Source organism: Drosophila simulans, chromosome 3R (assembly GCF_016746395.2).
Source record: "Drosophila simulans strain w501 chromosome 3R, Prin_Dsim_3.1, whole genome shotgun sequence".
Classification (NCBI taxonomy): Eukaryota; Metazoa; Arthropoda; class Insecta; order Diptera; family Drosophilidae; genus Drosophila; species Drosophila simulans.
This window is the reverse complement of record NC_052523.2, coordinates 11,081,721-11,095,287: the sequence shown is the minus strand read 5'-3', so window position 1 is coordinate 11,095,287 and position 13,567 is coordinate 11,081,721. Positions and strand designations below refer to the sequence as shown.

At 43.1% G+C, this 13,567-nt stretch overlaps 4 protein-coding genes across 9 annotated transcripts in view; 2 read left to right on the top strand and 2 right to left on the bottom strand.

Annotated features, from left to right (window-relative positions):
* LOC6728030 overlaps positions 1-7,044 on the bottom strand; it is a 28,895-nt gene extending 21,851 nt beyond the window's left edge. For all 3 annotated transcript variants that reach the window (XM_016176700.2, XM_039295359.1, XM_016176701.2), the window contains exon 1: positions 6,683-7,044. The gene's annotated coding sequence lies outside the window, so the exon portion shown is untranslated. The remainder of the gene's footprint in view (positions 1-6,682) is intronic.
* A 178-nt stretch (positions 7,045-7,222) lies between these two features.
* On the bottom strand, positions 7,223-9,174 carry LOC6728028 (cell wall protein DAN4). Of its 2 annotated transcripts, none has more exons than XM_016176699.3 (5): positions 8,976-9,174; positions 8,854-8,923; positions 8,585-8,644; positions 7,586-8,506; positions 7,223-7,465 (listed from the first exon to the last, which is right to left on the bottom strand). In XM_016176699.3, the coding sequence occupies exons 1-5, from the start codon at positions 9,057-9,059 to the stop codon at positions 7,272-7,274; spliced, it is 1,329 nt and encodes a 442-aa protein (XP_016034643.1). In that variant the 5' UTR covers positions 9,060-9,174; the 3' UTR covers positions 7,223-7,271. The 2 variants fall into 2 exon arrangements, with proteins under 2 accessions (XP_016034643.1, XP_039151296.1); XM_039295362.2 differs by having other exon boundaries at positions 8,596-8,644; positions 8,976-9,040.
* An 80-nt stretch (positions 9,175-9,254) lies between these two features.
* Positions 9,255-11,194, top strand: LOC6728027 (formin-like protein 5). Of its 3 annotated transcripts, none has more exons than XM_044923371.1 (4): positions 9,255-9,405; positions 9,466-9,605; positions 9,774-10,863; positions 10,930-11,194. In XM_044923371.1, the coding sequence occupies exons 1-4, from the start codon at positions 9,300-9,302 to the stop codon at positions 11,103-11,105; spliced, it is 1,512 nt and encodes a 503-aa protein (XP_044779306.1). In that variant the 5' UTR covers positions 9,255-9,299; the 3' UTR covers positions 11,106-11,194. The 3 variants fall into 3 exon arrangements, with proteins under 3 accessions (XP_044779306.1, XP_039151295.1, XP_016034642.1); XM_039295361.1 differs by having other exon boundaries at positions 9,690-10,863; XM_016175336.2 differs by having other exon boundaries at positions 9,466-10,863.
* Positions 11,195-11,299: 105 nt separating this feature from the next.
* On the top strand, positions 11,300-13,509 carry LOC6728026. Its single transcript, XM_002103342.4, has 2 exons — positions 11,300-11,925; positions 12,162-13,509. The coding sequence occupies exons 1-2, from the start codon at positions 11,911-11,913 to the stop codon at positions 13,383-13,385; spliced, it is 1,239 nt and encodes a 412-aa protein (XP_002103378.1). The 5' UTR covers positions 11,300-11,910; the 3' UTR covers positions 13,386-13,509.
* Positions 13,510-13,567: the final 58 nt, after the last annotated feature.

Genomic DNA, 13,567 nt, shown 5'->3' with positions numbered 1-13,567 from the left:
CAAATTAATTGAATTTTAAGTATTCGCTTAATTCAGGCCATGTGAAATGAAGTTAAGTGTACACGGACTTTTTTGCCCTAATTGAGGCTATAATTTGCAAAGTAAGCTCCTGACCATTTGATTTTTCTCCCGGTGGGTTCAATCTTCTTAGAATATGGTAGTACCCATTATCCGCTAGAGTATGGACCATGATGAAAACTCTTTTGCGAAACGCTAACAACGATAACAGCTTCCACCTGCATGCCCCACCAACAAAGCCGAAGGCGATGTTTTCCTCTTGTTTTTAGTTTTAGTTTATCCACGACTTCTCCCCAACTATTTCAGCGACGTTTGTGTCTCATTTCTGTTTTGTAATTTATTTATAAAATCTTTCCCCCCTACACACAACCAGACCAAAAGTTGAGCAGAAGACGCACCCAAAAAAAAAGCAAAAAAAAATAACTAAACTGACACCGGAAGTTGTGGCTGCCTCATCTTTGGCTCGTCTGGGGGCTTCTGCCCAATCTGCATCTTTTGCTCTCCTTCGGAAGCCAGACAAATGCTTTAGAGACAAATTACTTGATTTGCATATACTTATATACACTCTCACCCGAAAAACCTCTCAACATTGTCAATTTTTTTGTACTTCTACACGCTCTTCACTCGCTTGATTCTTATTTTATGGAAATTTATCAAGAAATGGAGTCGGAGGCGGGATGCGGGCGGGTCGAGCGCAAATTTGACGCGCAGTGGAGCGCAGCAGGAGAATAATCAAGCGAAGGGAAAACTCCCAGCTTACCGCCCCTTTTCCCAGCTGCGCTCCACTGTCAGTTGGCCAAGTCGGCTTTACTTAAGACGGTCTCCATTCATTCATTAATGCCCAAAAGCAGCAGCGACGCGGGATAGACATCTGCGATACCCAGATACTTTTTATTACACGACTCCCGCTCCGCCGGCGAAAAACATTGCACCAGCGTAATCCCAATAAGACGTTGATTCGGCCTGACGGACTAGATGCCATTGCGATTACAGCAGCACCAGTTATACAGTACACCAGTTCCACAGTACACCAGTTGCCCAGTAGCAGCAGTAGCCAGAGTGACCAAAGTTAAAGCCAACAACTGTCGCCTCGAATGCACAGTGGTTCAAGGTAGTTGGGGAAACGATAATGCCGACAGATTTAGGGTGAATGGATCAACAGATGGTTTATAGATTGCACGCATTGATGATAGGTTTATGAAGGGGCTGACAAAGAATTGGGAATACTGATGATTGTTTGATGGGATCAACAGATGGGGCGGCTAAATTAAGTGCTACATAAATATAGGTGTGCATATTAGAAATATTTAAATATTTTAATATTTCCACTTTCAACTAAGGTATAGAAACTTAAGTTTATAAATAGCAATAATCACATGATATGTCTAATAGGTATTAAGCCGCTAGTTTGCAAAAAGTTCATTTTATTATTTAGCTGATTATTAAATATTACTACTACTTCGCCGCATTGGCGTTATCAAGCCATTTTAATATTTCAAATAATTAGGTGGACACATAATCAGTGGCCTAGAGTGGGTAATTAAGGAAAACTAGTTTCCACAGATGAGGCATAATCTGAATGCGATGCCTGACTGATGCCCTTAACAGATTGAAATATAAGTAATGCCAGGCGGCGCCTTAAGGCTGACTAAGCAAACTTTTCCAAACCCAGTTGCTATCAAGCGATGATCAGGTGTAATCCGATCGTTTATAAATAGTCTGGCGTAACATCGAAAACAATCTGCGCTGTTTGGAGCACTTAATCAGGCGGTAACATCAACCTGATTATGCAGCATTAAGCATCCTCCGATTCAAAGGGGGAAATGGGTGGGTGGGTGGTAAATGAGTTCATTTTCAGATCACTTTTCTACCAATGTGCAATGGTACAATCGTAAAAATGTAGGGAATTAAGTCAGTCAGTGACTGTGTGTAACAGTTAACTGAATTTGTCTCTTACCATCTCGTTTGAGCCCAAAGTTGCACAACCGTGGCGGGGAAAAGTGGTGGAAAATCGGACAATTGGGTGAACAAAGGGGCGGCAACGGGGATCAGATGAAAGTCTTACTCAATCCAAGTTGCAGTCTGGGGCAAAAAGTAAAACTCAGTTTGAATGCAGCGCAACTAATTAGTTTTGAGGCTGCTTTTCTTGCTGCTGCTGTAATCGCAGTGGGCCACAGACAGCGACAATTTTCCCACTGAATTTTCACTTTTTCTTTGCCCGCGCTTGGTTCGCTACGTGCCCGGCTAAAGAAATCAAAGAAAAACGAGTTAAACAAAAGAATTTATGAGCTACGAAAATCTTTTGGCCCCGCTGGTGGGAAAAAACGGGTGGGGAAAATGGTAAAAATGGGAATATGGGATGGGAATGGGTGGGAGTGGCAAGCAGTTCTATCTTTGTTATTTTTCCCATTGGCATCGTTGTTTTCCCAAACAAAATTTCCATAAAAGTACATGCTGGCAGTCGTTGATTTAAAATATTTAAATTGCTTTGTCAAGGCAGATATAAAGCACATTCCTTTAAATCCGACGTGTACATACGCATATATTTTTATTTAAGTTGTCTAAAAGATCTCAATTAATTCCTGCTTGGCGCACAAACTAAATGATTTACGCTCCGACCAACAGAAACTCTTGGAGATTTATGATTTTCCAAATGAAATATGGCTTTGGTAGTGCAGGATTTCTCTAAGCTAAAATATTGTTTTCCTCTTTAAATGTGAACCGAAGGAAAAGGCCAACGAAGCTTGTAAACTTAATAGAAATTTATGGTTTTATGGGTAACAGCTCATTTCAAAAACTTGTTACACAATAACCTTTAATTATAAAATATTTTAAATATATTTTAAATATAAAATATTTAAAAAGTATAAAAAATAAACATAAGCAACAGCAGTTTATTGATTTTAAATAGACTATTTTAAGTGATCGAAAGATTTACTCAGAAGATATTAACCATATTGGGAACCCCACATAGATCAGGAAATTGAACGTGCAGAAATGAGAAATCAAAGTAATCGATGACCCTCCACAAGGGTATCAAATGGATGCCAAGTGCCTTTTACGATTATATTTTATTTGGATTTTATTTCGGATTTCTTTGTCGCGACTCTGGCCTGCTGAAATTCAAAATCATGGCCATGGCTCCTAGCATGCGATTTCACGTTTTTCGTTATTTTTTTGTACGTTTTTTCGGTCTTTTAGCCACACACAAGTAGAAAACACAATCACAAACACTCCGACCGAGAGACACGCAAATAAATAAATAAACATGGCTGAATAAATGAATATTAAATGGCCAAAAGCTTTGACCAAAAAGCGAAAAAGAGAGGAGGCAAATAAATACAAGTAATAATGGGACGAGAATAAACAAAAACGATATTCGATACGCAAATGGCAGCTAGTGTTTAAATGTTTGCCTGGCTTATCAGTTTCCTTTTTTTTTTTTGTGTTTGGGTTTTTGCATTTGTTTATTCGAAATTCGAAGCCTAGGCGCATGCATCCGCAGAATGCGTCAAAGAAATTTGAATTTTGATTGACGACAACAAAAAATTGGCCGCCGACGTCATCCAGCAAATATTTCAAAGCTTGAATTGGAACTTCGGGCTTGACGTTGATTTTTTTTCTAATGCCTTTGCCGCCCACGTACGCCGGCCAACAACAAAAAGAACAGCGGCTAAAGATACAACAGCAAAAAGATACAACTGCGATAGATACTTCTATATACACACACACACATGTACATACATTTATTCAAGCGGGAGCGACGAAACCGCGAGAGCGGAAGCAACTACTTCGACAGCATAGAAGTGCGACACAAGGGGCGTGGCGGGGGCGGAAGACGGGGGCGATGTGCGAAAGGGGGAGTGACAAGCTTTTGCGGTTTTTAGTTACACCGACCTCAGCTTGTTCGTCGGTACAGTGGAACGAATCGGAGTAAAATCCATACAAAAATATTATTAAAACTATTGATTGATAACTTAAATAGAACACAACAACAATTAAAATCATACAAAATATGAAATTACAAACTAATTGTAATATATTAAATGTGTAGGTAATAAAGGAACATAGTATTAGAAATTACGTATACGTTATATTTGAAAACACCAAAGATATTGTTAACATCAGAAGAGACTCATTTTGATTGTCTTAGATAAGATACAAGTATGTAAGATGAAATCAAGCTAAAGAGCGAAAATGCTTATATTATTGGTTATCAAATTTATCCCCAGGTATCAATTTATCGCCAGCATCGTCAATCATTTCTTGATACTAATTATAGCATATCAGCATTTCATTCAGCGTCACTTTGTTCCCACTGTCTTTTGCCTTGCGCTATTGTCACTTACTTTGCGGCAAGCAATTACATGCGACAAGCCGAGCGGCAGTTGTTTGTTGTTGTTTTAGCTGTTGCTGCTGCTGCCGTTGATATTTGATGTTTGCAGCTTATGGTTTTTGTAGGCGTGGCCCGGCCCAGTTTATTGTTGCTGTTGTTGCCGCTGTCGCAGTTCGCCACATTTGGCCGAGAAAATTGATGTCATGCCGACTTCTTTTTGGGCTCTAGCGCGAAAACATGCGTAAAAGTAGCTGCGAAAAGACAGCTCCTCTGTCCGACCCGACCTGCCGCGCCCCCAACATGCCACACGCCCACTCTTTGTGTACTTAATGGCTGGTGAAATTAAAATGCCTGCGCAGCAAACAAACATGCACAAACTTTTTCGGCCACCGAAGGGGTGTGGGTTAGGGTGGCCCAATATGTATGTCGGTCGAGCAGGCCACAGCATGGAATAATATTTTTGGCATCCAAAAGTTTGGGTTTTCTTAATTGAGGCTAATTTCAAATGAGAATAATATTAAAGCTTTAATTTCATAAAATCTAGTATTAAACTGTTTATGAAACGGATCAATAATATGCTCTTAAGAAATTCAATCAAATATATTTTCCGCTTGGTCCCAAATCAAAGTATTAATTTGGCTCCATGTAAAAAGGGGGTGGTGGGTGTTAAGGGCGGTGGAGAGGCTGAGAAAAGGAGGGAGCGAGATGGGCTGCGTTTAACAGCGGCGTTGACAGCAGCACTGGGCGCTTGGCATCTGTCAAACGTGTCATACGCAAAATAGCTTAACTGTCATAAAAACAACAAGTGCGTCAGGCACCGGAGATCGTAAAACGCTTTATTACAATACCCCGCCAAGGGGGAGTGGGGGTACGGCAAATGTGCGGCGACGTTTATGTCTCACAAGTGGGTGAAAGGGGACGGAGAGGAAAGGGAAGGGATGGTGGTGTGGGCAAGGTGGGCGAGAGGTAAACACTCGAAATTCCCGTTGCACAGGAATTCCTCGGGTGGTGTTTGTTGATTAACATAATGTTTATCTTTTACGTTTTAACCGATTTGTTTGATTTATTTATGAACTGACCCCAAAAGCGACAAGCTTCTGTGTTCAGCAAAATTCTGTTAATGTAATTAGTTCACAGAGTGTGGGTAATATTATAATGACCCTTCCAGCGTAAACTTTTAGATGGCAAGTTATAGCCAAATTCTGAACTGTCATGTTATATTAAATACCAATTCAAAGTAAACATAACATTCCCATACAATTTGCAATGCACAATCGAACCTATTTTAGTTTAGTTAAACATTTCATCTATTTATTTCATTTTATCTATTTTTTTACTTTCCCTCGCTTATTTGTTTGATTCCCTGATATATTTATTTAGTATCCTTCCCCCTCTCTTTCCCTCTCCCATTTCACCGTTTCTTTCCGTTTCCTTTCACCCTTTACCGCTGCGCTATCTTCCTCTTCTGCTGGTCAGAACGCCAACGCCTCGCACAAATACACACGGCCATAGTTTTTTGCCCCATGCACACGGCTGTGTGTGTGTGTGAGCGTTGGGGGTTTTAATAATAGCGCACACACACATTATAAAAGCTCCCGCTGGAGCAGAGAAATGTTGCACTAAAAACTTCAACGCCCGCACTTCTGGCAAATATCAAACAGCAAGCAGAAATCACAAAAGCAAATACAAAACTTTCTTGCCAACACACACACTCTCACATTTCGCTTCCCTTTTCAGAGAGAGTTTGTGGGCGGAAGAAAGGGCTGCGGCGGAGGCACAGGCAGGGGGCGGGGCGGTACTGCCACAATAATACCCTTGTTGTCTGCGGCAACAGTTATGAAAAGTGTGGAAAAGAGAGGGAGACACATAAAAAACAGGAAGTTTGTTGACTTTTTTTTCAATTAACACAAGCGACGACGAGAAAGAGAGAGAGAGAACAATTCTCTGCTGGGGGAATTGCACAATTTATGGGCTTTTGCACTATGTAAACAAATGCTTATACAACAGTCCCCTATGCTGTTTATTAAATATGATTTTTGTTTTACTTTGGTTGTGCTGTATTGTGTGCGTTATACGTTTATTTGTTTAAATTAATATTCACAATTTGTTGATTTCCTACAAATTATCTTATGCTTTCACGCTCATATTATAATTCCGAATTTTATTTATATATATATTAAATAACTTCCACACATAGTTCATTTATTTAGTTTATATTACTTGATGAAAAGATGACAAAACAAAACCCCAACATAAATGCAAATCAAATCGCACGCACACCTGCAACTAACACCCACCCGCACACATACACATACGAGTATAGCGTACCTCTCACAACAACAATTAGTTTGCACCAAAATGCACTGGACGTCGCTGCTGCTGCACTGCTGCTGCTCCGCTGCGTCGCTGCTACTGCGCTGTAGCCGCCAACGCCGCCACTTTGTTGTTGCCTTTGGGGCTGTTTTACTTTTGTATTTGCAAACACATAAAAACACACACACGCACTCACTCGGCGGCGCCGCTTTCTTTACACATTTTTCAAGCAAACTTTTTCCAAAAGCACACAGAGAGGCAGAAAGGCCCGCTAGACCGCTATTTCCGATTCCAGTTCGAACCCGAATCGACGACCGTCCCGCTCGCGATGCAAAAACACAATGAGACTGGCGCGGCAACAGCTGAAACAAACCCCAAGTGTTATCGATCTATCGATGTATCGACGAAGTGTTATCGACATTACATACCCGCCATCAAGTTCGGTGTGTGTCTCTGCTAAGTTGGGAGTGTGTACTAGCTATGTAACAGTAATTTGAAATTCGAAACGGGGACTTCCCGAAAAGGTTATAAGCAGTAGTATAACGTCTTTTTGTGTAAGTTCAAGTATGTATATTTAAGTTGCATAGAGTACAAATTGTTTTAGCTAATAGCACTTCTTATTGCACCAATCCCAGATACATCCGTCCATTGCATTGCAACCAAATTCTCCAGGATAAATGCCACAAAAGTCCTCGGTATTCATGAAGGCACAGCTTCCGTTGGGACAGTAGTAACTGTAGCAGCCCGGCGAGCACTTATCTCGCTGGTGATCCTTGCAGCCGGAGCAATCCAAAACGTCTGCGGAAACACAAGATTGTATTAATGATCTTGAAACACATTTTTTATCCTAATCTCTTCGATAAGTTCGTTAAGCAGATATACAATGTAAATAATAAAAGAAACGATTTGAAGACTCACCGCTCTCCTTGCAATCCGGCGTGCTGCACGCCACAAGTGGAGGATTGGGCGGCATGACCACTCGTTTCGAGTTTTCGTCATATACGACCTTCGGTGGCTTGAGATATACCACCGGGGCCGTGCAGACTCTGGAATCGCAGAACTTCTTCTCCTTGCTGGAGCACACCCAGTTGGGGGAATAGTTGATGCAGATGCGAGGGCTCTTTACAAAACAGCATTGCGGTGGAGGATGACGGCCCGGAAAGACTTCATTGGCCACCGACTGTTCCGTAGTTGGCCTCAAGCTGGGGTACATCCAGGGACGTCTGGTTGTTGTTGTGGCTACGATGTTATCTATACTGTAGTCATAGCTCTTGTCGTTATCGGGATCATAGGGTGCGGATGTAATGTACTCCACACGATTTATATTTTCGCTGGTCACCGAGTACTTGTGCTCATTGTGGATCACATTGTCAATCTCAAGGATAGTGGTGATAAAGCCGGGTTGTTGGCAGCGTTTTTGATACCACACGGTTCCCGCTGGACATGCCAATGAAATGCAACGCCCAGCCTTGTATTCACCCTCCGAACAGACGATTTTTCTGCACTGCGAGTCGAAGTAAATCGATCCCGGTGGACAGCGAGTCTGTTCTGCAATGACAGGAGGCGCAGTGGTTGTTGTTGTTGTGGTAGTGGGCTCTGTTGTTGTTGTTGTGGTAGTGGGCTCTGTTGTTGTTGTTGTTGTTGTGGTAGTGGGCTCTGTTGTTGTTGTTGTTGTGGTAGTGGGCTCTGTTGTTGTTGTTGTGATAGTGGGCTCTGTTGTTGTTGTTGTGGTAGTGGGCTCTGTTGTTGTTGTTGTCGTAGTAGTAGTGGTCGTCGATTCAAACGGGCAAGGCTCAGGATTCGTACGATAGCATAGTTCATCAATGCTAAGAAAGTATCCTAAACAAAATGACAACGCAAAAAAATACCAAAAAAATCTCACGATTTAAAGATTTATCAGTTTTTTTATTAAGTTACCAGGCCCGCACGTTTTGTATGTCTGTGGATAACATTTTCCATCCGCTTTCAATTGATATCCTAATGAACGACAAAACCAAAAATAATATAATAATAATTGTTTTTTATGTAAAAAACATTGTTTTTTCATATACTTTTTTAAAATAATCAGTAAAAGCATTGAATAGTTCTATAAATAGTCATACACAGCTGCTGATTAAATTGGGCACCATTTCGTCATAATTATTTTTGATACAGCGAGATTAACCATTTTTTCAGAGATTTCTTACCTGTTTGACAAACTAAAGAGCTTTGCCACACGCCGTTGACATCCTGAGATCCCTGCGGAGATGTCGGCTTCTAGGGGAATATATATGTATAAGAATCCTCAGAATAATCCACGTTCGGTTACCGCGATGTTTTCTTGAGCACTTCCGCAAGGCACAAGGGTGATCAGGCAGGCAACCAGGGCCGATCTGAATGACTTCACAAGCATACTGTTTAAGTTGCTTGCTGATCCGGGAGCTGAGACACAGATTTGCGAGGCACGGCGGTCCGCACTAAGCGAGAGACTAATCGTAGCGATGCTTAGCTCGCTGGGATGCCATTGGAAATCATAATTGGTGGCGCTGCGATAACCTTCTCCTCGTGCTCCAGATAACAGTGAAGGTCGCTTGTGCTGCAGCTTCAGCCCTTCCTGATCGTCACCGGTGAGCCGGGATCAGTTCGAATCGAAATGTCTGACAGTGAAGTGGGTTCCCGGGTGCAACGGCTGCTGCTGCTAATCTGCCTTGGACTATTTCCCGCGACGGTTATCACCAATTATACACCCTGCCAAAATGGTAAGTTCGACTTGGAAGCGTTTATCCGTCAGTCCACTGATGACACCATTCACATCTTAGGTCAGGTTAATGCCTATGGCGTTTGCGGCCCCATTATTTTGAATATATATAGTAACCTGTGCGGAGGTCAAACGGGGATTCAATGCAATCCTTCCAATCCTGTAACTACTGTTGTTCCTGGTTCTCCCGGTTGCCCTAACATCCCTCAATATCCAACAGTGGTTCCGAATAATCCTTCCAATCCTGTAACTACTGTTGTACCTGGTACTCCCGGTTGCCCCAACACTCCTCAATATCCTACAGTGGTTCCGAATAATCCATCTAATCCCAATGTAAATGTTGTTCCTGGTACTCCCGGTTGCCCCAACACTCCTCAATATCCTACAGTGGTTCCGAATAATCCATCTAATCCCAATGTAAATGTTGTTCCTGGTACTCCCGGTTGCCCCAACACTCCTCAATATCCTACAGTGGTTCCGAATAATCCATCTAATCCCAATGTAAATGTTGTTCCTGGTACTCCCGGTTGTCCCAACACTCCTCAATATCCTACAGTGGTTCCGAATAATCCATCTAATCCCAATGTAAATGTTGTTCCTGGTACTCCCGGTTGCCCCAACACTCCTCAATATCCTACAGTGGTTCCAGATAAGCCACTGTGTCCCAATACACCAACAACTCCAGCTTGTCCCAATGCCGATGGTCCAAGTTCCTGTAACTCGAACGGCACATCTTCGTATCCCAATGCTCCTTCCCCAACTTCTCCGCCAACTACCACTCTCCCAAGTGTTACTGAGCAACCAGCGCCTGCACCTCAAGCAAATCCAACACCACCACCTCAACCGAGCCCAGTCCCAGTCACTACGCCACCACCGGATCCCATTATCCGGTGTCCGGAGGGAACAATTTTGGTGAAAGGTGCTTGCCGTCTACTTTTCTGCGGGGGAAATAGCTTGTACATCGAAGGACGCTGCATTCAGGCCCGCTGTCCTGCTGGATATGTGTGGACGGGTATCCGGTGCTCGAAGCCTCAGCCATTGGAGCTCGGTAACATCCACATAGAGAACACTGTCCACCAGCTGCCAGGAACTCTGCCCCACCTGATCACCAACAATGTTAACCACGTCATGGTAAACGCCTCCATCACAATCCCAGAACAAGCCTCCGAAGAGGAAGAGGAGCTGGTGGAAGTGGTGGCGCCACCACAGCCACCCTCAAGCCCCTGCTGCAACGTATTCGCTCCGCGGGTCTGCGCCACCCAGGCGGGTCAAGACGGATACAAATGCTTCAGCAGGAGTCAGCAGCAGTGCGGTTCCGTCTGCAGTGCCAGGAAGGTGATGCTCGCTCCGGTCGCAGTAACCAGCTGGACTCAGTCCAACAGCCAGATGCTGGCCATGCCTCCCAACTGGGCGGCTCAGGCCTGTCAGTCCAATAATGGGATTTGCCAGCAGCCCCAGAGTGAGTTCAGTAATGATAGTTGTTACATGCCTAAAGTCCAATTTCATCGTATTTTGTCCACTTTAGACTTCTACGACTGCAGTGGCTGTGCTATGGGTGACCTTTCGACCTGCTCCTCGTACTGCTACTCCTACAAATGCAGCACCCACAGCTGCGCATATTACGACCAGGCCCAATACTGCTCCCAATATTCAGGTCAAATCGGATGCCAGGCGGAGGATGGATGGATTCAGACCGCCTAACACTCGCCAAGCGCAAATTATGGAATACGTGCTTATCATTATGCAATCAAGACCACACCCCAAAAAAAAAAACAATTAATAAAGAAACACAAATTATAATAATCTTTTTTATAATACATAAGAGCCTTTTTGATAGTTAAAGCCCCTCACAATTCCGTTCAACCTTAAAGTGTTGTTGTGATATAGTGCGTCATTTCCGAATATTCATGTCAACACAATTCTGAGCTTAAAATTGTGGAAAGCGGATGTGTCTATAAATTTGGTTAATGTTTTAGACAATAATTATTTGTGTACAAATTATAATAGCACTTATCTTATCTCCAAATATCGACTAATGATCACTAATTAAATGATTAGATTAGATTACCCTACGTCCTTCAGCAGAGCTTAGCTCTTTTCTTGAAAGCTCCGATACTCCAACATAAGGGCGGATACTTCCAATTATAAGGTTGATGATGAATGGGATTCTTGGGTTATCCTTTGGCCTTGGTGATCTTGTAGTGTCGTCACAAAGGGCACGGTGGATAGAGTAGTTGGTGTTGATTGAAGTGTCGATTTGTTCTCTCATATATTTCTGGTCTAAATACTTATGCCCACTAGTGTATTTAACCATTGATTTCAAAATTGAGTGAAAGCTTCGCTAGTAATCAATTCTTTGATAGTGTTATCTAACCTTATCTTCGAAGGTAGGTTCCAGGTGCCATGATGGTGACGGTGCCATAGCCTCCACTCAGCCACTGCAGTTGACACTGCATTTTGCGCCTAGCCGGTCGTCCCAGAAATTTGAAGAGCCAAACAGTTGATAATGGCACATTCAATGGTGAGTTACCGGGATCAGAAAAGTCCAGGAATTTGCAAGTATTGATAGTATTTTTCGCCCAAAAATCAGCAAAAAAGTTCGTACTTTTATCTAATCATGGGTGCAGAAAAATGTCAAAGAAATGTATTATGGTTTTCATCAGCGATGAGTAATTTCTTCGACCTATTAGCTCAATTAAAAAAAGGGAAAAAACACAAATGCAAAAAAATTAATTGAGTTTTTAACTATTTTCGCAGCTGAAACTGGGGCTGACGTGTGGAATACTCCACCTGCTGACCTTTGCAGTCATCGCCGAGGATCAGCTGAAAAACAACACGATAGTGGTGCATACTCCTCTCCAGAACTACGATCAACCCAATCTCCAGGACTACGAACAATGCCAGGAGAACAGGGACAATTGCATCAATGTTTGCGCTGGCAAACAGTCGTGCGAGGACGAGTGTCCTGTGTGCCCGGACCTGTACGTCAAGCCCCTAATGGTTCAGGGCATTAACGACACGGATATAGTGGCACCACCCCAGGCACCTATTAATACGACCAACATTATTCGGCTGACCAACGATATCAACAATATAATCGAACACCAAATCCAAAATCGCAATGAGGTCAATGTCCAGGTGAGGCAGAATGTCTCGCAGGTGGGAGGACGTTTTGGACTGGGCTACACTGACAAGGGATCCTGTTGTTATGTGGTGCGTTTCACTCGGGAGTGTGAGAATGAGGGTGGACGCGACTGCAGAGAGAGAAGCCGTCAGCGGGTCTGTGGCGAAAAGTGTCAGGCCAGAGTGATGTTGGCCAAAAGAGTGGTGCAGTGTGAAGACGATGACTCCGACAGGTGTCACGAAACCATCGAATATGTGCCACGGCGGAGGAGAGCCCTCCATCGGAAGACAACCGAAGCTACACGGTGTCATTACACTGGCAACAGTTGGCCCTACTTCAATTGCGGACAGAATCCAGGCCAAAGTAGTGATTTTGCCCAGCCTACGAGGCCTAAGACCTCTATCTGCGAGCACTGCCTCAATTATCCCTATGGATACATTCTGCAATATGGTGTGCCCGCCCACTGTGCCGGTTGCTTCCAGGGATACGGAGCTCCCCTCATGTATAATCCTCCTTGGATGTACAATCCATATTATGTGGCATATCCGCCCTTTAACAATGTACCGACCATACAGAACAATAACAATGGCAACAGAGATGACACCAGTGTAGATAAAGCCATTGCAGATGAAGAGGCCGATGGATGGCATTTATGTGACGACATCGAAAAATGCCAAGACGCGCTGGACAAAGGCTCGCAGAACAACGGGTCACCTGAACATCTGGAACAGCCACCAGTCAATGATGGGGACGACGACGACGACTACAACGTTGCAGTCCAGCGAAGAAGACGCCGTCAAAGCCGTACCCACTTTGTGAGATCAGCCTACAGCAAACGCAATCGCAAGAACAACTGATCAATTCCAGATTAAACCACAAGCTCTCGAGATTATTTCTGATTAACAAAACCTAAGGTGTCTTCATATAACTACTACATTTCTCTACATATTTTACTGAATAAAAGTGTTTTTGCTAACGAAATGAAATCATGGTTTCCCTTTTTACGAAATAATACAAATGCTATCGAATCCAAAGTGTT